Consider the following 26,538-nt stretch of genomic DNA (forward strand, 5'->3'; position numbering starts at 1 on the left):
TTTCTAGATTCTATTTTTTATAGAGTTTACTTATGCAAAATTCTATCCATTTAATAATCTAAGTTTTCTAGTTTCTCATTTTCTTGAAGCATTTCTTTATTATATTCTATTCATTCAATAATCTTTATCTTCTAGTTTCTATTTTTTATAGAGCTTTCTTATATAAAATCTTATTTATCTAATAATCTATATTTTTTAGTTTCTATTTTTCATTATTTTATCTTCTACGAGATTTTACTCATTTAATAACCTATATCTTCTAGTATCTATTATTTATAAAGTTATCTCAAGTAATACTCTATTTATATAATATGTAATATTTTCTAGTGTCTATTTTTATAAAAGTTTCTCACCTTAGATTTTGTTCCTTTTATACTCTATATATTCTAGCACTTTTTTTTCCTAATATTTTCTTATCTAAGACACTCTTTTTCTTATATTCCGAAAACCTGTATTTTTCTACTTTCTAGAGTTTTTCTATATTATATTCCATTAATCTAAAAGTCTCTATATACTATTTTTTTCTAATTCTAATAGCTCTATTCGTAATATTCTATTTGTCTTATATTTTCTATACATTATACTCTATAATCTCAATAAGCTTTTGCTACTAGTTTCTATTTATTTAGTATATTATATGCTTCTTACTAACTTAATTGTATATACTTTAGGTACTGCTCTTATATAGTATATATATTTCATATCCTGCATGTAACTTTTACTATACAACGTTCTACGCTAAGGATATTATTCCTGTATTTAGAAATAGACTATCACCGCAAGTGTCTCGGACGCGAGAGGTAGAAGTAAGTATATAAGGCTATATAATATAGGATATAGACACTAATAATAGATAGCGATTATAAGAAGATAGACATAGACCTCCCGCATAATATCTACGTAAACCTACTATCGCTCGAATTCTTAGCTGTTAGGAGTACGCCCCACGCCTCTACATTATAGTACTTGCACTAGTAGACTCTCATTGCGACACATCAGGGCATTTAGCGAGTAATAGTAGCATGACACTAGCAACTTAGAGGGCATCGATATCTATCTCAGCTAGCGACAACTTGGGTATTCAGCGAGTAATAGTAGCACGACACTAGCAATTCAGAGAGCATTAACATCTATCTCAGCCAGCGACAACTTGGGCGTTTCAGCGAATAATAGTAGCATGACACTAGCAACTCAGAGGGCATCGACACATAGTTCAAAAAGGGACACGTCTCTCATCTCAAGAAATTACCGCCGCCAACTTAGAAAACACGTCTCCTCTACTACTCCATTCCTAATACTAGTTAGATTACATCCTAATAGTCACTAGCGCCACTACGCGATGTATAAGCACCTAGACTACTAGCGCCTTATATATTATAAAAGGGGCTATAACTAATATCTTAGAATACTATATTATTATACTCTAACTCCTTAAGCGATATATCTAAGTCTAAAGATAAACTACTTATATTACCTAACCTACCACTCTCGCTAATCTAGAGTCTATTATTAGGGACCGAATAGTAGCCCTCGTCATCCTAAAACACGCGCCTAATAAAGCGCCGAAAGAGAGCTATATAACTTATAAAAGTAAAAGTGCGCCCTAGTAAAGTTATAAAAATAAAGGTGGTTCTAAAGAAAGCTATAGAGGTAAGAGCGAGGAGAATATTAAAGCCTATACCTAAGCCCTCTAGTAGTAGAGTTAAGACCCTACTAGTAGAACCTTATATAGGCGCTATCTAGAATCCCTCCTAGCTCTATAAGCCCTTAGACCCTACACTAGTTAGCGCGTTAAATAAGTTGCTATAGAGAACTTAGCTATACTTTAGCGATATATATAAGGTAGAGGAAGAGATAGAAGACGCGCTATCCCTTAAACCACTAGCCGAATCGAAGAAGATTTAAACTCCTAGACAATATAGGGTATTAGAGGGCACTAGAACGTCCACCACTACGCTACGCTATTTAGAGTCCTGCGCCTCTTCTTTTTCTAGCTGTAGATTCTCCCCCATGCTACTATTCCATCGCCGCACTAAATGAAAGTGGATCGGCCGCCCTCTTCACGAATTGTATCGGCAACCCTTATAGAGATAGTGCGATGAGACGGACTTAGCTATAGTAGCTAGTTCATTTCCACGATTAGTGCGATGAGTGTCGGTAATAGGAAAGGATCAATTTACTCCTAGGTGCGGTGCTAGCGATTAGTATCTGTATGGAGTCCCTACATGCATAGGACTAGAATAGTTGAGGTAAGGGTCCGCTCTACTATCTATTAACTACATTCTTATACTATTCTAGAACGAGCTTCTCGAATAGAATGATAACTTGCTTTTTAATTAGTATCTCTATAGCGAGACCTTCGAATGTCGAACGGAACGCGATTTGCAACACCTTAGGAGGCCCTCTAAAAAGGATCTTGCCCTCAGTTCGCCAACTTACTAGATCCGCTTATACGCAACCTACTGGAGGAGCATATCGACAAGCTGTGTAGGCTGCGGAGTGGGGCGCTATGCGTTATAGACAAAGTAGAGATTAAGCGTGCGGAATAGAGAGGCGGCATTCAATTTATTACGGCTTCTATCTTAGGGCCTATAAAATCGGGACCCATTCTGCGTGTAGCAACACCACTAGTTCATGTGCATCCCTCCAAAATGAACCGTACTACAAGTCAAAACTTTCTCCTCTTACTTCCTGCAGTCTTTTTGTTCTGCGTGCCGTTCCCAACAGTCCCCAATAGTCTTCCCACTCTACACAATGTCCCTCACTTGGATCCCACTAATAACAGAATCTCCAGCCTTGCGCATCGTAACAACAGCTGTCCTAAGGCCCCTTACCGCACGAATCGCAACATCCCGATCTCCATCTAGCCCCTTAGTGATATAGATAAGTCGCTGCTTCTCAATATCGAAGACACCTTCCTTAGCTAGTTGCGCATGAAGAAGCTCCAGCTCGAGGTCCTTATCGTTTAGGTCTTCAGCTCCATTAACTGGAAGGAATTCTTTCTTCACCAGGTCCTTAACCTGCACTAATGTGATGTCTCCGTTGATACCGCGAACGCTCAACGTGCAAAATCGCAGCGGTAGCGGCTCGGTCTTTAGGCGCTTTGTTGGCGTGTCCGGGAACTTCTTGAGCCGCTTCCTGCTATGTGGCGTAGCTGGCTGAAGCTGATCTGGATGACTCCGCATCCGTTCAGCTGTAGCTGTGATCCAGCCCCGAAGGGCGTGCTCCTTCCACCATCCTGGAATATCATCGTCTTGTGGGGCTCGGTTGACTATGAGTATGTGCGTAGACGCCTGCGGGTTTGATCCTACCCCAGCCCCATCGCGTGTGGAAGCGCCAGCCTCGTCCTGTACGGGAGCTGTAGTTGGAGTTGTGGTAGTATCCCTAGCCTCATTTGACTTATCGCGCATAGGAGCTTCTACCTCATCCTATACGGGAGCTAGAGTGGGGTTAGCGCTGATATCTTAAGCACTACTAGCCTTATTACGCGCAAGACCTCCAGCCTAAATGCGTACGGAAGATCTAGTAGAAATACTACTAGTGGCTTAGGTATCGCTAGCCTTAGTGCGCGTAGTAGCTCTAGCCTTAGTGTGTGTAGGGTCTAGATCGAAAGTCGTGCTAGTACTACTAGACTTATTACTACGGGTGGTTGGAGTAGGGTTTATAGCGCTAGCTTCGTACTAAATATCGCGGAGGAAAGGGAACTCGGCCTATAGGGTCTTAAAGATATAAAACGTCTTTTATCTTGCACTATACTAATAGAAGTTCATCTTATAGAGATTATTATCCTTTAGGAGTGCCTTTATGCGCTTATATATAGCGTAGTACTACCCAACCGTGATGTTGAACCTAGTATACAGGTACTCTGCGGTAAAGCTCCCGAACGGTTCCTTGTTGTTCATGTACTATATAGCTGTGGCTTTAGGAGCTCCGTTACGGAGACTATGATATTGTGGTTGTGTTGGATCCATTATAGCTAAAGGCGTCAGCGACGCTGAAAGCGAGACGAACTAATCTTGCGTATTTGCGGTGAAGGGCGGGTGAAGGGCGGGTGAAGGGCGGGTGAAGGGCGTGCGAAGGATGAAGCCGCGGACGGTGTGGAGACAATGACAAAATGCTGACAATAGCAGAGTGTTGACAACGAAGGCTGCTGTAAGAACAATAAAGACTAAGAAGGCGAAGTGGCAAGACGAAGCTATATCCTTAAAGGACTGATGAAGCACGAGCAGAGGCACGTGCTAACCGCGTTAATGCGATTGTGATCTTGTCATCTTTCTAACCATCCGCTGACCCTCACTCTGTAAGGACACTTTTCCCTGGCGTCCTCTTTTACATTAATATCTCACGCCTACAAAGAACCTCTCCGTGCCTCTCGCATCAACGCCCCACGTACACACAAAGAACCTCTTATTGCCAATTCATAGCTAACGCCCTTCTACCCCTACAGTTGTACTCTCCCTAGCCTAGAGTCTCCAACACCGGACGCCCAAAACGAAGCTTCCCATGCTCATCTATTGTTATCGCCATTTCCCACCACATACGTGCGCGTTGTTGTGGACTAATGAGGCTGGCAGTTGGCGCGGCAATCGCTGGAGTAACGGAGACCCAAAGCCTATCGAAGAAGATTAATTGGCACTGTAGCTTGGCGTCGATGTCGATGTGCTCGCGCGAAGGGGATTATTACGCGTGAGGCTCCGGACTACACGAACGTTCCTTCGTCTGATAGACTATTAGCGGACTACAGTAGGTTGTCAGGAAAGATACATACATCTGGAATATTATACGGCTCCACCCATTGCCTCGCCGCCTAGCTACCTCCAATACTTGCTAGAGTAGGAAGGCATTACCAGGAGACACCACGAGGAGGTGCGGCAGTAGGACTTTGTCTCCCACTCAGGACTCTGTAATACTATCTATCTCTTCGACAGACTCTGTATTACTATCTTAAGCGAGTATGCTGCACCAGCCGTGTCTGGCGTAGTATGCAGCTACTCAATAAGGTGTTACGGAGCTCTATGATGCTACCCTTGTACGGGAATAGACACCACTACTCGCGCTAACAGGTGCCTGGAGAGAGTACGCTGCACTACCCGGTTATAGGTCGCTGTGCCGCTGTTCTAGGGAGTTCTGCAGTGCTACCCTTGTGTGGGAATAGACACCACTACTCCCCAGGGGAAGTATGCCGCACTACCCGGTTATGGGTCGCTGTGCCGCTATTCCTAGTCAGGGAGTTCTGCAGTGCTACCCTTGTATGGGAATAGACACCACTCCTCGCGCTGACAATACCCCAGGGGAAGGACGCCGCACTACCCGGTTATGGGTCGCTGTGCCGCTATTCCTAGTCAGGGAGTTCTGCAGTGCTACCCTTGTATGGGAATCGCAACCACTCCTCGCGCTGACAATACCCCAGGGGAAGGACGCCGCACTACCCGGTTATGGGTCGCTGTGCCGCTATTCCTAGTCAGGGAGTTCTGCAGTGCTACCCTTGTATGGGAATCGCAACCACTCCTCGCGCTGACGAGGCACCAATAAACCAAGAGACGAGTACGCTGCACTACCCGGGTGTGGGTCGCTGTGCCGCTATCTACGTCTTCGTATAATTAGCCACCTGGAGATTCGTTGGCTCCACGCGAGCAAGGGAGTTTGTGCACATTCCCGGCACGGATCAACAAAGCCACAAGCGACCGCAACCCTGCAGATAATCGGTCTTCGGACAAGCAAGTCGTGCGCATAAAAAGCCTCACCGCAAACATAGAAACCTGATATTTCGTTACACCATCTTATTAAAATTATTCATAATTACATAGCTAACTTGAAGTCAAGGTATTTGAGGTAAGTTTCTAAGTTTGACGTAGCTTTTTAGACCATGTTGTGGAGTTTTAACTTAATGTTCAGAGTATTCGTGCTGGTATGCCCATAGATGTTGTGAGGCCATTTATGCGCACGACTTGTCATTTTGCGACCTCTAGTGGCTGAAATAATATTACGTCAACCAAACGCCCCACCGCGAATAGTGTCTACAGATCCAGAGGTACTCCAATCTTCCTCAGCTGGCGGGCTTGCGAACCATCCGATCCACCACTCACGGCTTCCACCTGAAGGCCGGGTGGCGCCAATCGAGATCTTGGATTGACTTGCTGTCTAGACCAGCGAGTTCCGCGTCAACATCTCTCCTGGTCCGGAGATGGGGGCTGAACAGGATGAGGCGAATTAGCACTCTCCGACTCCTCTTTCGTGCTCTCCGGCACAGTCTCCATCACTACAGTTTCCTGCTCAGGCGCAGCTCTAGGCGCAGAGTGAGGAGCAGTCGCCGTTCCCGCCGGCACCGTCGCTGGCGCCGCAATGCCCGGTGCAGCGGACCGAGGCAGCGCTTCCGCATCTCCCGCACCCCTACTGCCTAGGCCTGGCGCACTAGTACCAGCAAGATAGTGATGATAACAATACACAAAAACCAGCGTCGTTATCGAAAACAGGAGAAACTCGATGCCGCCGAACCACGCCGCCGCGGCGCCGGTCTTCCACACCCTCTTCGCCTTCATGTAGTGGACGTCTTCGTAGCGCGCGTAGCCGGAGTACTTGTCGTAAACTAAATTCCGCTTGCGGCGGTAGTAGTCGCCAATGTCGTAGGCGTTGTAGTAGATGCGTTCGTAGCAGGCTAAGGCTGTGAAGGAGGCAAGCCAGAAGAGCGTAGCGGTGCCGTCTGCCAGCAGGGCGGCGCGGGCATCGTGGAAGCCGCGAAGCGATGGCGCGAGAACCGTTGTCAGTGACAGAATGGGAATGATGGTGAGGATGGCGATGATCAGGGTCGGGATGAGTGCGGGGCGGATCTGTGTGCCGTCAGTGACTCGTTTCTCTAGCTCTGCGTAGGTCTGCTTCGAGCTGGAGTTGAAGACGGTTGGAAAAAAAGATGGTGGGTGGTGCGGAGGTGGAGCGGAGGGTGTGTTTGTGGAGGAAGGGGGCTTCACATAGCTGCCGTCGTGGATGGAGAGCGAGTAAGAGACTAGGCCGATGATGATGACTGCGAAGAGAAGCTGAAGCGCTCGGAGGAAGAGGACCCAGCGTGGGAGTCGGACACAGCCGCCTTTGAGGCCAAGGAGAGGCCCATCTCTAGCGCCGTGATGCGTTTCACGACGCTGATGCTCCATGCTGACGATATTCAGGTGCTTGAAAGGCGTTGCGGCAGGAAATGCAACTCGCTAGTGCAGAAGATATAAAGGTCTTACTATTTACGTCGTACACAAGAGAGGCTTTCATACTTTAGAAGGGCGTGTGATGACTGGTGCTATGAAACCGGCCATCTCGTATCTCTAACGTAGCCGCTGGTTGTAAACGGAAGCAGTGACGAAGCCAATACAGCTCCGTCTCCGGCCCGATGGTTGCGTCTGCGATCGCGTGATGGTTGGAATGCTGTCTGGTTGCCGCATGCGGTATAGGAATGCGGCTTGGGGATCTCATGCCGCCTGCCCCCTTGACCACTTGTCGCAAGAAGAGCTTGTCTTCGCAAACCCGTTAATGAAAAGAGTAAGACAGCTTCACAAGGGTGGCGATAATCCATACTTCCACGCCTTGCACCAGTTGTCATGATGGCTTTAGCACCTCCCAGCCTTTCAACCCATCCACTGCAGCTTCATCATTATCGTCCATTAGCTGTTCCGTAGTCCGTCGTGGCGGCAGTGGTGGTCCGGCATCCGCTAGTTCTGGTCCAGATAAAGACTGCGGTATAGGCTTCCGGAGCGCTGCGGATCGACGCGGAGGCGTTGAGGCTGGTTCTCTCGCTGGCGAGCTAGATGTAGCGGTCAGTTGGCGCGATGTTGGACTTGCTTGCCCTGCAACTGATGGTCCAGCTTTGCTTAACAGCGTCGGTTTCTTTGGCACTGGAGGAGCCGGTTTACGATTCAGACTGTTGGGCATCGAGGCGGTAGAAGCGCGAGACAGGGAGCGAACAACGGGAACACGCTCGTCTTTCTGTCCATCAAAGTCTTGTGAAGACCGGTGTGGCGAGGTCTGCGAAGGATCAAAGGGGGGCGGCAATTTGCGAGCTGCGGGCTGGCGTGACTGCTGCTCTGGCCTCGAAGCTATGGTTTGAGCGCGGCGAACTCCATCAGATGTGCCGTTAGGATGTTGAACATGCACCCAGTCTGGCTCGTTGGTGGGTGTAAATGGATTCGAGGGGCGATTTGGGTTGACAACGAGGTTGTCCCCAGGCGGATGGATCTTCGAGCGGGCCGGAAGGCCTGTACCTTATAAGCTCATACCACTCTACATGTAAACAACATCACCCTTACCGCTGTCTAACCACCATTTTCGACGATCGGAGCTCGCGGGTGGCAACCCCGGCTCGATCGAGTCATAGCCAATGAGGTCGTCCTCGTCTTCGTCGTCGGTTCCGCCGTTGGCGGTGATATCCGCGACAGCACCGCGCCGTTGCCGATACATCTGGCTACGTAGCTCGTCTCTCTTCTTCTCGTCTATCGTGCTGATTTCGCACAGGAAGCTGGCATAGACAGGTCGATGGTCCGAAAACCGTAATGGGGCGCTGCTGTATTTTATCTGACGCAAGTTGCTGCCCTTCCGAAGGATGCGGTCGCACCACGCCGGTATACGGGCTTTCTCCCTGTGATATTGTTAGGCAATTTTTACGGCTGTGGTTCAAGTCTTGTCACTCACGAAGTATCATAGCGGTCTGTTCCAAGGTCATATCTGTACGTCGGCGGGAAGGTAATCCTTGCTTCGGCATAATACGGAAAGGTCAAGCCAGCAACCATTTGGATGTTGAGCTGACACGGTTAGCCAATGGTCTGTTCAAACATTCTCCTGGACAATACCTGATCGTTCTCATATAGTCTTTCGAAGTCTCCAATTTCGGCCAACTTCCGGACCTTCTCGTTGTTGAGTCCAATGCGGTAGTTGAAGTCGCCAAGCCAGATTACGGCATCGTGGTCATCGATGGACTGATTTCTCTGGAATCTTAAGCCGTGACTGATTGTGTGGTAATCTCGGTTACGCTCATCGTAATTGGCAAAGCCGGCCGCGAGATGCGCTGTCACGAAACACAGAGATGTGTTCGCGTATTCCATTCGGATAGCCACAGCGCCTTTATTCCCCGCCATCCCAGACATGCCTGTCTGGACGTGATGTTAGCCAGCTAGAGGGACTAGAGTAAGCGCATACTCACCTTTTTCAGGCTGCCTTCGACGTTCTTAATGGAGCCGAGTACGCTGGCCTTTACGAATATGGAGAGTGATGCTCCCACAAGCTGGCCACCTCGAAGCAGGACGTATTCTTCGTGACTATGCTTCTGTGCGTTGAGATTCAATGTCTTCTTAACAGCGGATTCCCAGGCCTGGCGCCGTGCTGGATCAGTTGACATGATCTGCTGAGGGCTGAGCTCGACAATTTCTTGGAAGCCGACCGCGACAAGCTCTGGAAACTCTTGCGAAGCACCCACAGATGGGCATAGCCACGATGAGAGGTCTTCGTGGATGCCATCCGTGCGGCCATTGAGGTTGAAGGTTCCTGTCCATATATTTATCGTCTCCGAAGATGAGTACTCCGCTGCACTTTCGCGCCAGTCAGCATACATCGGCATTACCAGAAGCGAACCACATACCGTTTAACAAGCTCGCTTGTAACATAATCATTGATTGGATCATACAAGTGAACTGGTGCTTGACCAACAAGCCGTCCCTAGAGGTGTGTGAGCTCATAGCAAAATAGCCAATCAGCGGAGCGTTTACCAGGAGCATGTCAATTGTGTTCTGGCGGCCCTTGTCCGCAAAGTTATTGATGTACATACGAGTGGCACTCTTTCGCGCATCCGCCAATGCGCCAGCTAGTGACATCTTTCCATGCCTCGTGAACGATGACTTGAGGGCCCCAGTGCCGGCATAGATTCTGGACAATGCCTGACAGGTCTTAGTGACTGCACGTTGAACAAGATCGTACACTCACATCTCCATTATCAGCCCACAAGCTTCCATGCCTGATCCAGAAGTCGGAATTCCCCCGCTCCCCTCGGTGGTCGAGGCAACTTTCAAGCGCCAGCCTCGAGATGATGGTCTGGACTAGGTTTGTTCGATCCAGGCAGTCCAGACAGTTGACCCGGAAGACGCCTTCTTGCTGCAATATCGTGACAGGCTTTCGAATGACTTGCTCATCGCCGCCTTGTCCAGTCTTTGGATAGTCCTCGATCACTTCCTGAAGGTAGTAGGCGAACCCCTCCGCAGAGTCCTGGATGTACCGCACGATCATGCTTGCCGCTTCATAGCCACCTGGTCCTCGAGTTTCTGCGTGGAAGTCGTAGTCCGTCATTTTGAGGAGCTCATGCCCCGCCGTGTCATCCTTTTCGCCGAAGTTCAGTGAGCTGTGCTCCACATGGTAGCGATATCTGGTGGAGAGCTCGAGCTCGCCCGGCTTTTCATTGCTGAGCAGGTTCACGACGTGAACAGCACCGTAGCTTACCGCAAGGCGGTCGAAGTGCTTATCAAAAGCGGGCTGGTTCGCTTCAGGCGAACGCGTGATAGAAATTTTCTGCTGCCCCGGTAGGAGACCGGCTGTCTGCTCCCAGAATAGGGGAACGCTACCCCGTACCTGCACGTAGGAGAAGCAGAGGCCAGAAGGCGTCCAAAAGACTGTTTCACTTTCGACGAAGTTCGCTACGTTGCCATCATCGTCAATGCCTCGAGCGTTAAATCTTGTCCCTGCTCGGCGACATGAGAGACGCGAAATGAGGGTCAGGTTTGACGGTAGCCCTATTCGATTTGTCCGTGCCGGAGACGATGAGGCTGGAACCGCGATGGTGAGGGCGAACCCCCGGATCGCGGACGTCAAGATCCGTGATGAATCAAGCGCATCCCTGTCGTGTTGATGAAGCCGGGACCGGAAGTCAACGAGCGGCTGTATCATGTACGAGTTCCAGAGGAAACCGGCATCCAGACTGTCGATTGACACTGTGACTGCATCGGAAGATCTTACAAGGACATTGTCAGCACCAGTCCACAGTGTATGTTCTGAATGCTTGAACTCACCTATTCTGGAGCCTCCTTGTCACGTCGAACTCGGCACTGTAATAGAAGGTTCCGCTACTCAGCAGCTTCTTCAGAGCCAGACACGGATGCTCCAGGAGATGCTCCCGGCGGCCGTGGCCATACCCATGCTCAAAGCCTTCATCATCAATGGTGTCCGTAGGATACGGATTGATCTCGTCGTTTAGCAGGTTGTCGTAATCGGAACTACTCAAGCAATCTGATCGATGTCTCAGCTCTTGAACAGGGCAAGTACTGGCAGCAGCACTAGCAGCAGCAGCAGATTGGACGCATAGACAAACTCACGGAACTCGACAGCCAATATCCTCTGAATGGTTTCCCCGGGCCTGACAGTGGCAACCTTGGAAGTGCCGCTCACCACGCACAGGAACACGTCGTTATTAACGGTGATTAGACCCAGTGTGCCATGCACAGACAGTGTACTCAAGGAGCGGAAGTCACTCAGCTCGGCCACCTCCAAGGCAGAGAATTCCACCATACATCGCGGTGGGACTGCGGACGTGCTTGACAATGAGACTTGAGATGCATTGCGAGAGCTGTTACTAACTGGCTCAGGTGTAGATGCGGGACTATGTCGAAATATCAGAACATGCGTGGACGTTGCTAGCGCAATGGCCTTTTGTGGCTGGTCCTTGATCAGCACTCGGATAGACATTATCCTGCTTCACCGCAGAAATCGCGGGGGAGTGGTCGTCCTTGCGCAGGGTTCGGCGACTGAATTCATCCTTCGTGGGTGTTGAAAGGTAAATGCAAGGTGTCAGCCTGAAGGTACAGTTCGTCAGATCCGCTGAGCGGTGATGTTCCGAGTCCGGAACAGCCCTACGGCCCTGCGGTCCCTATAAATAAACTTGGCAATCATGGGCTGTAAGATGAGGTATCTGCGACCATTTCGCTTCACGCACTCGAAGACTGAGCCATTGAAGCCATCGAGGTCACCTCTTGATTGATCTTGCATCAGGTGATGGGGCCTGCTCAAATAGGAGCTGTTACAGGATAAACATTTTCTTCAAAGCTACTCGTACTACTAGATTATCATACACGTGTACTGAACATGCTATACTCTCTCCGACCTGAACTCTTCGCACTTCTATGGCTTGGTCAAAAGAGTTTCTCCGCGACGTGCAAGGATACCGCGGCGACATCTTCTACAATCAGCGGAACGCATCAGGACCTGCCTGTCTGCATTCAGCCTACAGTACACTTAACGCCCATCACCACCATATTCGGGTGCAGGCACTGCCCCTTCGTGAGCGCACCCGGGAGCTCGTCTACGAATTCACCCTTGAACTTGCACTTAAGCCGACCGTACAACGGATTGTCCGGCATACAAACCGTTCTGATGGGGCCAGCATCCTTCTTTTTCATGTCGAAATAGATGGAAGTATATTTGTCGATCTTGACGTTGTAGTTGAAGCCACCGAGATTCTTGCTGACGAATTTAAGCTCGACTTTGCCTTTAGGCTTTATGCAGGGGTTTTTGGCGGTGCAGGCTTGCGGGAGGCTGAGGACGGAGTGCGCGCTGAGAGCGAGGAGGGTGAGGGGAGTGAGGAGCTGCATAACTATTTGTGGAGGGCTGATGTGTGGGGTTGATGCTATAGATCTCTGAAATGAAAATGCAGAGAAGCGGTGCTATAAATTAATATTGGGGAACAAAGCGCTAGGCACGATGATAGGCTATTGTGTTGATGGCCTTTGGAGGACAAGCTGAGCTCTGTCAATGCCGTCAAAGACAATACGTGAAAGACTCTTTGAGAGAACAATAGTATGCTTCATACATAAAGGCAGCGGCTCAAAGGGAACTGGAGCGGAGCCAGAATCGTGGTTGGGAGGTGCTCCAGAGATCATGACACGACCGTCAGCTCCGGCGCCCGGGATATATCCACGCGACGGATGCAAGGCGCTGGCTGATGGTCGTAAGCAGAACTTTATTGATCCTGAACAGAGCATGGGCTTGAGAGCAGAAGGAAAGCAGATAGCCATGATATACGGGTATGCGCGAAAACAAATATGCCACTATGCAACCAGTGCAAACCACTCGTCATTAAGAGTCCAGACGCCGGGACCCACGACGAGAACACCTCCAATTGAGCCTGATCGTTGTGGTACGACCACCCGCCGCGCAATGCAATGCAATGCAAACAAGGCTGTTTCAAATATGACAGCCAAAACTATCCAGATAGCGAAACACAAACGGCCTCATCGATAGTCATGACTTCTCCTCCGCGGATCGTTACTGTTGTGGATGATGACTCTCTCCCTGGTGGTCCTATACTCGGGCTCCGCGTCGTGATAGCTTCTTCTGTCTCTGCTCCTGCTTCGTTCGCGCCTCACATAACGCGGCTCGGGCGGCGGCTGTGGCGCATTGATATACCGATATTCGTACCTGTCTCCGTGGCTACTCGACGGCGCGGGCGAGTATGCCCTCCGCTCTCTTCGATACTCCCGCTCGCGATAGTACGATCCACGATCAGAGTGGCTCGTCACACTGCTGGCCGGACTAACATGTACGTACTGCGGCTGCGGCTGCGGCTGCAGCGCAGGAGCGGGCGGTGGAGGAGGGACTACGAATACAGGTGGCGGAGTAGGTGGTTTGACGAAGACGGGCGCGGGTGCGGGCGCCGGTACGAGGAGTGGAGGAGGCTGAGCTGGCACAGCGATCACAGAGACGCGTGACGGGCGATGCTCTTGTATCACTGTTCGCGAAACTCGGGTTGAGCGTCGGCGCGATGATGGGGAGGGCGAGCGGTGGCGTATGCGCGCGGGGACTACGACGTCTTCCTCTCGGTCTTCTCGGACTTTGATGAGGCACATGGAAGATGGGTGGCACACTTTTGCCTGACGGGAAGCGGTGGGAGGGAATGTAAGAGTTCTAGTCGGGCAACGAAGGCTTTCTGGTACTTGGAAAAAGGTGTTGTGGATTAGATGTTGGTTGAAGATGAGTACAATACCTGGCTAAGATGTAGTCCTCAGTAAGCTAGAGGCGCGGCGCAACTGTTGAGTGAGCGAGCGAGGGAGCCACGGAGCATGACTTCGGGTGGTCAAAAGCGCCGGCTGACGGTCCCCAGCAAGTGACTGGGGGCGCATGCGGGTTCATGCAGTGCGAGGTCATGATCGGAGAGGGCTCTTTTCAGGTTGCGGATAGATCAAGGGAATGACAACTGGAACCAAGATTGGGCTATGCAGGTCGCCGTCGAGCCATAGGGCAGTTCGCATTGCGGTGTCGCATAAAAAGCCGATTCACAGCACCTTTTTACGGGCTTTTGATGCTCGTCACTGACCTTCGTCAACCACCATCCAGTCCTCAGACACGTTGCGCCAAGTGGATTTTCGTGCAATAGAGTAGGCAGCGATGCACTGAGAAGCCAACAAGGGGCAGACTGAACCGCTACATGGCTGCTCCAATGCAACTCATATTAAACTGATTACTGAAACCGAGCACTTTTAGAAGAGCCGACCGCTAGACGAACCCCAGAAAACTCCCATCGTAGCCAAGGTATCATAACGCTGAAAGACCGAGGAAGAATCAAGCTGCCACCAGCTTGCACAGAAGAGATCTGCCCGCTCACTTCTTCCCAAGCTTCCCAAAGAACTCCTTCCCCTTCTCCATCAAGCCCTTGCCTTCCTCAGGGCTCTTCTCCCTCTTAGCCTCCCGCGACCGTCGCTGTTCCTCGCTCGGCTTCGTCACGTTCGCCGCACCGCCCCGTCCGTAATGGAACACCCCCTCCGGCTCGCGCTGCACTGGAGCTTCCACGTCTTGAGCGGCTCTCGCGACTTCGGGACGTTGCGGATCGTTCTTGGCAATGTTACCGGTGCCGCCGCGGCCAGTGGTGTAGTGGTCCGACTTGAGGGTCGGAGTGACGAGGTCTTCGGGGGTGGTGAAGCTTTCGCGACGCGGTTTGGCGATGTTACCTGTGCGAGCGACTGGTCAGTGACTGAGGCTCTCCTCCACTGAACGCCAGCGAGGTAGGAAATCATCTAGTCATGCGCTGCCGGGCCGGATCGCTATGCCAGGGAACCAAGATGTAGCTCTGAAGAGCTGCTGATGCAGGAGACGGTGACGCCTTCAAGGCTCGTGAACGCGCGCATCCACTTTGCACGCAAGCTCCGCGCAGCACTCTTGACTCACACTACCGCCATGTAACGACTGTACAGTTGGGAAGCTTACCTGCACCTCCGCGACCATGAGACATGATGCGGCCAAGGGATTCGGAGGGACGCGATTCCGACATGTTGTCGATTGAGGTCGTTGGGCCTCTAACTTGGATCCTTACGGTGGTGGCTGTCGCAGAGATGAAAATCGACCAAGCTCAGAGAGGTTCAACTCCGATAAGGAACCGTGTTTGCGGCGAGTGTTCTCGCGAGGGCAAGACTACAACAAAGAAGTGCAGGACAGGGCCAAGTCAGTCCATGATATTCAAGGCCTCCGTCGCCGCATGCAGGGCGTGGCTGGTTGAGGGGCGTGTTTTTCAGGTGGTCAACGTGATCATTTTGGTTTCCATTCCTTGGGTTGCCTGCACGTGGGAGACTAGTTAGCACGCCTTGCTGGTGCCCAGAGGTGGAGAGTCCGCGAGCTTTCATTGAGAGGGTGACGCATAACGTAACAGATACAAAGTCCTGCCTTGGCGTGGGCGGCCTTGGTTAGCGGCGCCCTCATTGCTCGCGCCAGTTCGGTTGCAGCGAAGAGAGAGCGATGTGTCGCGTGGAATCAAGGGACGCGAACTTGGGAGCGGCGGTCAGTGTAAACAGTTCAACTGCTCCGTCCTGGTCGGAGGCTGAGGAGTGCTCGAAGTTGTTGCTCCGTCGTCCGTGGAGACGTCGCCCGCCGGAAGCCTGTCTGAACTGAGCACGAATCGCTGCGGTCTCCCCCATCACCCCGCTGTTAAGATTGATCAGAGCAGTCGCAACCGGAAGCGCCATATTGCGAACAGTGAACAGCAAGAGCAGGCCTGAAGTAAGATTCGGGTGTCGCACACTGAAGCAATTGGTGGACGCATCCGATAGACGCACGATGATCGCCATGTGCATAATTGGGGTAATCTCCACCACGGTGCATATCATAAACAGCAGCACCCTCCTCTACGATACAAGTAGCCTACAATCATGACCAACTTCTAAAACGCCTTCCATCCCTAACCCGAGCGAGCGCTTCGACAACGGAGAGATACAGAAATTGTCGCCAGTCCATCTAACGAGTGCGCCCGGTGTGCCGGCCGTAAAACCAGGAACACCTTCTAAAGCCAATGACCCCGCTGTCGTGAAACGATCCATCTATCGAGACGCCGCCCGTTCTATCCCATAAACAATAGAAGTACAGTGGAGAAATATTCAAGAAAGGAGTGATCGTGCTGGACTTGATGGCCCATGCTGTGTGGTGTCGAAGCTGCAGAGAGATCGAGAACGACTGAATGCTCCTCCACCAATGTCAAACGGCGCGTAAAACCGTGCCGCTGAGGTCGTAAAGATGCGCCAGCTCCCGGGATAGGCGTCGCTCTTATTGAGTCGCATGTGTGAAGAGGCAGCTGAAGATTTCACCGACCTTCGGAGACATTAGCTACCGCTCCGCAACGCATAGCCAGCAGACAAGGGCTCTTACCATAAGGATCACGACCGGTCTCCGGCCAGCCATCGTCACCGTAAAGCTTGACTGGGGCTGAGGTGTTGCCGGGCTTGTAGGCAGCAGCGCGAAAAGTGGTACCTTGCGAAGACATGTTGCTTTGTGGAGAGATATGGCGTCTTTGGTGGGTCCTTAAATGGTGAAGTGGTTTGGGTTTGAGCTGAAATGGGGTTGTGTGGTTGATAAAGGTGGACAGGTGTCAAGGCTGGATTTGAGGTATTTCAAAAGTGGGCGCGAGGACTCTTAACATACTCGTACACAGCCATGCAAAATTTTTGAGGCCATGCAAACTTTTCATCGGACTGGGCGGCCGCAGATGGGGCGAAAGGTAGGCAACTTTCTTCGAAAGCCTCACCAACGTCGCTTTGCAATCAACGGGCACAGATGCTGACGAAATCACTCAGTTGCTACCTTCGCCTTTCCATGCGTCGGTGAGGAATGGTGGACCTTTAAGATCCGGCAGCATCGTAAACAGGCCGCGCGGTGCAAAATGTTTGCGTGGCTCAGCCACCAAGGACATTCGTCAGTCAAACTGGTCTGTAAGCAGGGCCACGATTGGAAAAGAATGTCAGGCTTTCTGCCGCAGCGGCTTCCAGAAGGTCTGGTTGAAATTGGCGCCCCGGCTTTGCCGCCACGGTCTTTGGTGTATCCTTCCTGTGGTTTCGGGCGAACCGTTGAGGGCCAGTGGCGAGGCCGAGCCCCTGGTTTGTTGCAGCCTGATCCCATTGAGAGGAGTGCTCAGTAAGCGGATGGTTCATAAGGTACGTGGGGAGCGCGTGATTCACGAGACGTTTCAAGGCGGCGGCACTGCCACTCAAGGCGGCTGACACCTGGGCTTCTGGGCAGTGTCAGCGGCATGACATACGTACATAGCCTTATCGTACGCAGGTATACACATGACGCAAGAACCTTAGACAGGTACCCTCCTACTGGTATTGGCTTGCAGTGCGACGGGAAGCAAAATGATTGTCTGCGAGTTGTCCACTAAGCATGATATGCCCTACGTTGCACCCATTTGCAAATTCTATCTGGAGAAAACAGCCCTCGAAACGCTCCACTCTGTAGTCTCGAGCGCAATGGAAACCCACAAGGTGACCCAGCAACAATTTTTCGAATGCTGCGCCCTGCCAGAATCGGTTGCCTCCTCTCCCCAAGGATTTAGGCAAACACTGGGCTCGGTGAGCGCCCTGTGTTTGAAGCCAACACCTGATCCCAGCTGCGCGCCGCCGCCTACATAGGACACTCCGGACGTCCAGTTAGCAGCACGTCATCATGTGGGTTGAGCTGGATGCCCGTGAGGTCTGTGTTTGATGGCACGAAAAGGCGTTTGATGGAAGCCTTACGCGGCCTTCTGCGTCGAAGTACTCGTACGAGCCGAGGGCTTGTAGTCCTGCAGCTGCGCTGCGGCGGCGCTGCGGCTGCGCTGCGGCTGCGATGCACCTGCCCTGACAGGTACATAAATCACTTGCCTCACCATAGATACCTCTGCGAATCACACGACTCTCAAGCTGTGGTTGAGGACATGCATGCTGCTACCCGCGGTCCCTGCGGTCGAAGGCTCATGGAAGGCAACTGCGCGACATCACCCAGCGCAGGTGCAGAAGCTTGGGTCTCGTCCGGCGCCAGATCCGTGGATGGTCCCTTGGTCTCACGCCTCCCCGTGGCCTTGCACGAGCGATCGAGGTTCTGCTAGTTCCATGTCTACCTTACGGCAAGACGTGAGCAAACCCCAACTGCTGAGCACCTTGCTCGAGCGATTGCGCCGCTCAAGCACAAGACAGATTGCTTTCCTGCCTCAAGATGGCCTTTGACTGATGCCTGAAGCACTACAGCGCACTCGGAATTGACCAGTCGGACACGTCGGAAAGCTGAAGCTGGCAGGCGGCTGGGCCGATCCCCCCGGACCCGAACGAGCCGTTGGCAGAACGCCAGCTCCACGCCCAGCTCGCCCGCATCCATACTGTACCTAACGTTACCCTACCTACCAAGGTAGAGCTTGCAGCCTCCCTTCCGAGCCCTCAACTCCTTCTAGTCTGGCCGCTCATCTTCGTCCACTCCGCTGCGCTTGTTCTGCGACGTTTCCGCGAAGCCGATTCGCGCTGTACAGTAATCCACCCTTCGCAAGCACCTGAGCCCCCAGCAACATGCGCTTCTCCGCATTGGCCCTTGCCGCCTGCTTCGGCGCTCTCGCAGTCGCCCAAAGCACAAGCATCGCCGACCTGCCAGTGTGCGCTGTAAGTCTATAGGGCCTCTTGTCCGCTACACCGCCGAGTGCTTTCACCGCGCACACTCTCCAAGGTTGAACTCACAACATTGATCAGGAGCTGACTGAACCTCCAGCGAAACTGCGTCGGCAGTAACCTAGGCGGCTGCAACCCCATCGATGTGCGGTGCATATGCTCCAATACAGACTACATCAGCGGCCTGTCGTGCTGTGTTCTGAACTCCTGCTCTCCCGAGGATCAGCAGCGTGAGTCTAGCTGCCGCTTCTTCAAAATGCTGAGCTGACGTCTGCTGTGTTAGGCACTATTGACTTCGCAGTCGGCATCTGCAGAACAGCCCAAATACAGGTCCCCACCCGAGCCTCCTGTCCTGGCGCCTCATCCACAGCTAGCTCGAGCGCACCGAGTGCGTCAAGTTCGGCATCCAGCGCCGCTTCCTCTGTAGCCTCGTCAGTTTCGTCTTCAGTGGCATCCCAAGCAGCTTCCGGGACGTCAACCGCCGCATCTGCAGCGCAGGCTACAACAAACGCGGCGTCACATAACATAGGATCTGGACTGGGGGCCGGGCTTGCTGTTGCTGGGCTGGTCGTGTTGTTGTAAATAGGCGGATGCGGACAAAGACTATACAAGGAAGATGTCTTGGTTCTGAATGCTCAAGCGCGCTCTAACGTTTGTAATTTAGCTAGTATTTTTCACCTGCAGATAGTTGCTTTATTCTTATATCTACGGCTTCTCTGCCGTCTCGGCTTTTGTTCGGCCCAGTTCTTCTCCCAGACCCTTCCTGACATGCGCCGACTTGAAATTGACAGCTCATGCACATATCTGTACCCACAAGCGCCTTTTGCACGGTTAGAACTCTCTTTTCGCACATCTCTTGTACTTATGTCCACAAATGACCAGTGACGATTCGTTACTGACTTGCAACGCGACCGCTGGCCGCCAAGTCTTCTCTTCGACGTCCGTCCAACAGGTCCCATGAGATATTAGGCGCCGTAACGCGAAAGAAGCTGACCAGAAACTTGCCATTGTTGGAACAATGTCCAATTTCAAGAGGGCTCCCGTATCCGGCGGACTCCCACGCAACCATGTCCTGGCCTCGCTGCGCTCGACGCAGCTAGTCGACTCAAAGCCACTACTCCCGGCAGGTATGGTGCCTCGAGCTCTTATTGGCGCCGTATTCTGATGGTGCCAGAACTCATCTCTACCATCCTTGACTTCCTTCCCGTCGCCGACCTCTTCCGCTTTGCCCGCACCTCCAGGCGTATGCAGGAAATGGTGTACGATGACACACGATGGATACAAAGATTGAAGAGCATGGGATGCTGGAATGAGGCAGAAGCGCGGCAGCGGTTTGAGGAGTCTATGAGGAGGAAGCAGGAAGCGCAAAGGGCTAGGGAAGCGGAGGAAGCGCGAAGAACGGGTGTTGGGCTGAATGGTAGCGTGAATGGCATTGCTGGCGGTGGGGATGGGACTAGGAAGACAAGTTCCACTCTGTTTGATGCTGGTGTCGAGGAAGAGAGACACCGGAGATCACTTGAGAGATCTGGGAGACCGCGCAACGGGACGCTGCAGGATGGGTTTGACGCTATGACGCTTGGATCGAGTGATGGAGACGGGGCGCGTCAGGATCCGATGCAAGCGCTGGGTGTAGTCAAGAGGGCACGCTCGATCCGGGGCTATGCACGGCAAGAGTACGGCAAGATTTACGGGGCTTTGGCGCCATACTACCTTGATCTGGCGCGGTCAAGGAGCCATACAGACCCGGTTCTGTTTCAAGTATACCGGGACCCCGAACAGCAGGCAAGGATGCTGGCGCAGCTGAAGATCTTCGCTAAGAGTGATTTTGCGCTTGGATGGCATGAGCGAGAAGAGAAGCTCAACTCGATAATGGGCGTGTTTGAGAACGCTGTTCTTCGAGAGTTCGAGCAGGGCTACGAATCGAAAGACGTGGACGGCCGAATGAGGAGATACGCACACATTCTCGTAACCCTGAACGGCGGCGCTGCTGCGGTCGATGTTTTCATACACTATCACCCTCTAATGCTCGAAAAGGACAAGTTGGGCAACCCCTTGGACTGCTTAGAAGGTGCGTCATTAGGAACAGTGTCTCTCCAACACTCGGAAGGCTTCTTTCGCCGCCTCGCTGGAGCGATAAACGAGCAGGTCTCGGTCGTGGACCGTGTCTTTCCACCTTCTACCGACGTCATCTTGCCTCTGCTGGATCGTGTTGGAGAAGACATCATCTCAGAGTATGTCACTGCATTGTTCGATGAGGCTCATGAACGGAACATCGAGTCATACCTCAAAGCAGTGTCCGGGGTGTTTGAGCAGAGTCTGCAGTTCGCAAGGTCCATTGAACCCACGAAAGACTCCGCGCCAGACTTTACCGACGAGGTTACTCGGATCGTTGCACGCAGCATTGAACCGCACGTGGATCTTTATCTGCAAGAGGAGCTCGATTTTTTCAAGCGAAGATCGGATGCCGAAGTTACCCAATGGGAGAAGCGGCTTTTCGATGAAGAGGCATCCACGGAGTCGTTCTTCATGTCCAACGTCAACCGTCAAGCCGTTAAACGCGACTTCTTGACCTCGTTCAAGAAAGTCGTCATGCTCCCAGTCAATGTTCTACCAGCGAATCCCTTCGCTGCAGCCAAGGCCACAGTCACGCAGCCAGCTACTAATGGCAGCTCTCTGGACATCATATCGCGTCCTACAACACCCCTCCCCACGGATAGATCTGTCACTCCTCGCCCAGAAGCCCCTACGACTGAGCTAGCGGCCAAAGCCGCCATCATGAACTCTCGCCTCGAAGGCATCAGATCATTGTTCAGCATCGAGGTTGCTCTGAACCTTATCCACACGGCGAAGTCCAGCTTGGAGCGCGTAGCAAATTTCGTCCAGCTCGGCGGGCAGTCCAGCGAAGAGGCCAAGGAGCAATGCGAAGCCATCTTCGTGCAACTGCTTCAGGTGCTCGGAACGCGCCACATCAAGACCGGGTTTGACAAAGCGGTGACCCACCTCTCCACGTACAATCCTCGTGAGGTTGGAGAGCACAGCCAATCGGGCGTTGAGCCGCTGGTCACGTTCTTGGAGTTGGTGAATGTAGGCGACCTTATACAGCAGATGGTTGACGTCTTCTACATGCAGGAAATGGTCTACGCAAAATTGACTGATCGCGACGACTTCCTCAGCCCAGCAATCAAGGAGAAGAAGCGCTTTGAGCAGATGCTCGATGAGCGCGTAGCGGCTGGGCTCAACAAGGGCATCGATGTGCTCATGGACGAGGTCGAGTATATCTGCGCGACGACGCAGCTGCCAACGGACTTCAACCCTAGCGTCTCTGGAGATGTCTTCCAGCAAGTCGTCGATATCGGCCCAACGTCGACAGCAACGCGGGTGGTTGAAGTCGTCTCCAGCCACACGAGTATGCTGGTAGGAAGCACCGACAAGAATGTGCTGGATGTGTTCAATCAGGAGGTTGGGCTGCGCCTCTTCACTGCGCTGTGCAAGCATCTCAAGCGGCAGCGCATCAGTGTCGACGGCGCGATCAAGCTTATCAGGTTGGGTTTCTTCATCTCGATCAAGCTGTGCTTCGTCTAACAGGTCGTCGTAGTGACACCAACACCTACCATGCCTACATCTCGACTCTGCGCAACAAGTCGCTGACGCAGTATTTTGCGGCGTTGCGGGAGCTGTCGCAGATATACCTGATTTCAGCTGACCATGCCAAGGATATAGCGACGATTATCGCGGATTCGGACCGCTACTATGGCATCTTTAGAGCGGAAGAGGTGTATGAGTTTGCAGAGAGGCGAGCGGATTGGTTCGTTGTGAAGAGGGAGGTCGAGAGGGCCATGTATGGGTTTGGGTGTTGTGTGATGTGAGGACTGGGTTGCAAGTCAAAGCATGGGCCAGTTACAGGAGCCGTCTGAAACGAATACGGCGGGCGTATCGACAGGGTTGAGCCGTCAAGGCCCGCCGCGTTCCCTTCAACGAGCCCTTGGTCATCAGGACCGCTACAATTGCCGCCTCTGAAAGTACGATGGCGGTGTTTGCCAGCGCCGAAGCGATACGTATAACGATTGCTTAGTTCGTAGAGTCCAAGCCACACATAGCGAGGACGACATTGTCCGAAGCCTCCTCCGCATTCACGTCCCCAACGTATCCAAGCCATCCTTCGCCCACAGCAGCATAAACAACTGGACTCTGCTGGAGGTGTCCCACCGGTTCGTTGACAAAGACATGGCTTTGAGTCCACGACCCAGTATTGGGGAGATATAATGCGGTATCCGCGTTTACCTAAACCCGTATGTTAGTAAGTATAGAGACCTAATAAAGCCGTATTCAACTAAGGGTACTAAGTACTTATAGCCTACAGGATAGGAGAAGAGCTTAGTCAACTATTTAGGAATTTATAAGACTATACATCAGCAAATCTTTTGATGCCTCGGGAAAATCGAAAACCCTCCGAGCGCTCGCGAGCCCCTCGCGCACGGACCATCTTGTCCAAATCGTCCAAATCGTCCAAATCGTCCAAATCGTCCAAATCGTCCAAATTATCCAAAATGTCCAAAATATCTAAATCGTCTAAAACGTCTAAAACGATAGGCTACTTAGTAAGCAGCTTAGTAAGTAGATTTTTTTGGAGTTCCTATTTTCGCTTAACTTTTACCTCCTAGTAAAAAGAGATATAATATCTACGAATTTAAAAAGTAAGCGGATAATAATTAGTTTTATTAAAAGTTTACCCTCTAAACTAGCTCTATTATATAGCCGCTATATACCACTAGTTAAATTAGACTTAAAGCTTTTTTCAATTTTTTAAGCTGCTGACTAAGCATGCCAAGCCCTGCTAAGCCTATACCTCTGGACGTTTTGGACGTTTTGGACAATTTGGACGATTTGAACGATTTGGACGATTCGGACGTCCAAAGCGCCTCAAGCGCTCGGGGCGCTCGGACACGCTCGCGAGCCCCTTAGTAGGGGTAAGAGTCGCTTGGAGCCTCGGAGCGCTTGGAGGGCCCTCGGAGCGCTCGGAGGGGCTCCGAGGGGAAAAAAAGATTTGCTGATGTAATAGTAATAAAGTAGCCTTCTATCTACCCTTCTAATGCTAGAAGAGTATAGTTATATCTCACGCCGCTAGGATTTGTTTAATATAGTTATAGGAAAGACAGCACGGATATTAGTAGTTAGCTATATATAAGCGCAGCAAGGCCGGGGGGTTTAGGGGGAACCCCCTATAAAAAGGAAGTTGGAAGGCGGGTAAGGCAACTACCTTAGTTGCTTCGCTCCTATTAACGGAAGATTAGGGCCGCTGCTACGTCGCTTTGCTCCTCGCAGGCGGGAAAGAGGGTATAGATAGGTTGCCTTGCAAAAGGTTAATGTCGCCTTCGGCGAAAGGTCGAGGCCGCCGCTGCGTCGCTCCGCTCCTCGCAGGCGGCCGGCAAACAACAAGAAAACTGCCTTCTGGCTACACATTGGGGTCAGAAACATCTTATGGATCTGCCTCACGCGCCGGTTGAGATGAACGTCTGTCCGATGGTAATCGCCATACCGCCAAGGCAAGCTCCAGCCATCGCGGAAGAAGGCTTCCATCTTCGGGCGGCTCATGAAGCTGCTGAACATACATCCAAAGACAACAATGCCGCCCCTGCGGGTATACTCGACCACCCGAGCGAGCACGGCCGAGTGTTTTGGTTCTGCGAGGCCGGCGTCGGTAGCAAGGATGGCCTGGGGCGTGTTGTTTGTCAGGTAGCGGAGTGCTGCGTCGGGTTTGGAGGCTCGTTGCAGAGTAGCTTCCTCGGCGAGCATATTGATGAGACGCGAGTACATTTCATCAAACCACTCCTTGTTGTCAAGTGATAGAAGGAAGATGCGAGGCTTCTCAGGCCTCAGATTGGCCATCTCGAGGTGCTAGTAGTGTTCCTCTAGAGTTGTCAGCGACCTGCTACGACGAGCAATATTTGTAGCTGCTAAGCTGAATCAAGCACGACAACTTGAACCATTTTGTCAATACTTGCCCTGTTCACCACGGTTTAAATGCCCTTTTCAAGGGTCAAGAGAGGATGTCCGCTGTGTTCTGACAGGTTTACTCTACAACATATCAGCTTGATGCCCTGTAGGTGTCGTGGGTGTAACAGCTGAGAGAGATCGGCAGTACAGTGTCAACCGTATCCAGGTGCTAATCGAACTTTGAAACTGCCGGGATCGAGTACATATTCCGCTTGGAGCCCAAGGAGAGAAGTATGTGTATACCGAACGTCGATATCACGTGACATTGAGAGCTGTGACATTTGTAATCGTACTCGACAACCTGTGAGCTGATGACCATCCACCACAAGCAACAACCTCAAAGATGCCTCCAGCTTGTATACACACACACATGCATGTATATGCCTAACTTCCAGTACAAGCAATCGCGTTGGGCTCCTGTATCTATTTCCAGCCTCCAGTCTATGCGCCAAGTGTATTTACGAAGCCTAGTGCGGTGCTGAAGACGGTGCGCCCAAGCTCCATGCAGGTGGCTTGCCTTTCAGCTCCGGTCCTCAGGTCTCTCGCCTTTGCTCGAGGGGAGGCTCTCCATGTCTTCTGTTTCTTTAGCTGCCGCTCTCTGCCTATATACACATTGACTGGTCTGAAGACTATCTGAATTGAACTTCTTCATCTTGCTCATCGCTGTGCTTCGTGCTTCGTACTCCTATTCTATCACCGGAAGCGCTCCAATACCACCGCGAGCGTGATTCGAGGCTATCATGTGTGTGACTTGATCAGTCACCCAGTATGCAACAAGCGTACGGTAGCGCAGGACAAGGTCCGTATCAACAAGCGGGCGGCCCGCCGAACTTTGATCAACAACCACCGCAAACATATGGGTGTATGGCTCCCTCTTGACAATGAGAAGAAGCACCCGACTAACTCAGGACTCCTAGCAGCTCAAGGCTATCCCTCGGCACCAGCACCCTACATACCCACATCCTCCCCCCATATGAACCAAACACAATGGGCTACGAACAACCAAGCAGCGCCTCAGCAATGGGCCCAGCAGGCCCCTGGGCCGAGCTATGGGGCACCAGCCCAGAATGCTGGCTACCAGCAGCCTGGCCACCAAGGAGCGTACTTCCAGCAGCCTAGTATACAGACGAGTTCTCCAGCTATGCATCAACAACAATCGTACAATCCCGCTGCGCCTCCCCCACCTTCTGCTACCCCGGGAGGGTCTTATTTCCCTCCAGCTCCAGGCCGCACAAACTCCGGTTCCTTCCCACCAACACCGGGAAACGTGATTACAACTTCTCCACCACCTGTGTGGAGCCCAAATGAGCAGCAACCGGCCTATGTCCCACCTTCACTGTCTGGTCAAGGCGTTGCAGCTTACATCCCTTCCAATACAAACCCACTCCCAGGTGTATACGTGCCTCCCCCACCGGATATTCCAGCATGGACACATGCCCAGACTGCCGGATTCTCCGGTCAGAACAAGAAATTCAGATACATGAAGCCGATCGTGCACCCAAGTTACCAAACAGCTGCTCAAGGTTACGGAGGCATGGTTGCTGATACGCCGCAAGCCCCGCAAGCTCCACCGCCAATGCCGCAGAACTACAATGTTGCTGCTCAGCATCAAATGCCGCCTCCGCCTCCACCGCAACAATACAAT

General features: G+C 51.8%; 9 protein-coding genes across 9 annotated transcripts; 2 read left to right on the forward strand and 7 right to left on the reverse strand.

Annotated features, from left to right (window-relative positions):
* Positions 1–2,747: 2,747 nt before the first annotated feature.
* On the reverse strand, positions 2,748–3,410 carry W97_05895 (uncharacterized protein; the record flags this gene model as incomplete). The annotated part of the gene is made up of 1 exon (XM_007783776.1): positions 2,748–3,410. The coding sequence occupies one exon, from the start codon at positions 3,408–3,410 to the stop codon at positions 2,748–2,750; it is 663 nt and encodes a 220-aa protein (XP_007781966.1).
* A 2,751-nt stretch (positions 3,411–6,161) lies between these two features.
* W97_05896 (uncharacterized protein) lies at positions 6,162–7,145 on the reverse strand (the record flags this gene model as incomplete). Its single annotated transcript, XM_007783777.1, has 1 exon — positions 6,162–7,145. One exon carries the CDS (start codon positions 7,143–7,145, stop codon positions 6,162–6,164), a length of 984 nt encoding a protein of 327 aa, XP_007781967.1.
* A 433-nt stretch (positions 7,146–7,578) lies between these two features.
* Positions 7,579–11,700, reverse strand: W97_05897 (uncharacterized protein; the record flags this gene model as incomplete). Its single annotated transcript, XM_007783778.1, has 10 exons — positions 7,579–8,234; positions 8,280–8,614; positions 8,668–8,777; positions 8,826–9,125; positions 9,176–9,560; positions 9,611–9,687; positions 9,738–9,905; positions 9,952–10,969; positions 11,028–11,244; positions 11,331–11,700. 10 exons carry the CDS (start codon positions 11,698–11,700, stop codon positions 7,579–7,581), a joined length of 3,636 nt encoding a protein of 1,211 aa, XP_007781968.1.
* A 530-nt stretch (positions 11,701–12,230) lies between these two features.
* On the reverse strand, positions 12,231–12,602 carry W97_05898 (uncharacterized protein; the record flags this gene model as incomplete). The annotated part of the gene is made up of 1 exon (XM_007783779.1): positions 12,231–12,602. The coding sequence occupies one exon, from the start codon at positions 12,600–12,602 to the stop codon at positions 12,231–12,233; it is 372 nt and encodes a 123-aa protein (XP_007781969.1).
* Positions 12,603–13,241: 639 nt separating this feature from the next.
* On the reverse strand, positions 13,242–13,856 carry W97_05899 (uncharacterized protein; the record flags this gene model as incomplete). The annotated part of the gene is made up of 1 exon (XM_007783780.1): positions 13,242–13,856. One exon carries the CDS (start codon positions 13,854–13,856, stop codon positions 13,242–13,244), a length of 615 nt encoding a protein of 204 aa, XP_007781970.1.
* Positions 13,857–14,607: 751 nt separating this feature from the next.
* W97_05900 (uncharacterized protein) lies at positions 14,608–15,274 on the reverse strand (the record flags this gene model as incomplete). Its single annotated transcript, XM_007783781.1, has 2 exons — positions 14,608–14,954; positions 15,211–15,274. The coding sequence occupies 2 exons, from the start codon at positions 15,272–15,274 to the stop codon at positions 14,608–14,610; spliced, it is 411 nt and encodes a 136-aa protein (XP_007781971.1).
* Positions 15,275–18,803: 3,529 nt separating this feature from the next.
* Positions 18,804–19,423, forward strand: W97_05901 (uncharacterized protein; the record flags this gene model as incomplete). Its single annotated transcript, XM_007783782.1, has 4 exons — positions 18,804–18,893; positions 19,000–19,129; positions 19,183–19,199; positions 19,274–19,423. The coding sequence occupies 4 exons, from the start codon at positions 18,804–18,806 to the stop codon at positions 19,421–19,423; spliced, it is 387 nt and encodes a 128-aa protein (XP_007781972.1).
* Positions 19,424–19,917: 494 nt separating this feature from the next.
* Positions 19,918–22,765, forward strand: W97_05902 (uncharacterized protein; the record flags this gene model as incomplete). Its single annotated transcript, XM_007783783.1, has 3 exons — positions 19,918–20,026; positions 20,074–22,441; positions 22,495–22,765. 3 exons carry the CDS (start codon positions 19,918–19,920, stop codon positions 22,763–22,765), a joined length of 2,748 nt encoding a protein of 915 aa, XP_007781973.1.
* Positions 22,766–24,198: 1,433 nt separating this feature from the next.
* Positions 24,199–24,785, reverse strand: W97_05903 (uncharacterized protein; the record flags this gene model as incomplete). Its single annotated transcript, XM_007783784.1, has 2 exons — positions 24,199–24,351; positions 24,411–24,785. 2 exons carry the CDS (start codon positions 24,783–24,785, stop codon positions 24,199–24,201), a joined length of 528 nt encoding a protein of 175 aa, XP_007781974.1.
* Positions 24,786–26,538: the final 1,753 nt, after the last annotated feature.

This window comes from Coniosporium apollinis (genome assembly GCF_000281105.1).
Source record: "Coniosporium apollinis CBS 100218 chromosome Unknown supercont1.29, whole genome shotgun sequence".
Classification (NCBI taxonomy): Eukaryota; Fungi; Ascomycota; class Dothideomycetes; genus Coniosporium; species Coniosporium apollinis.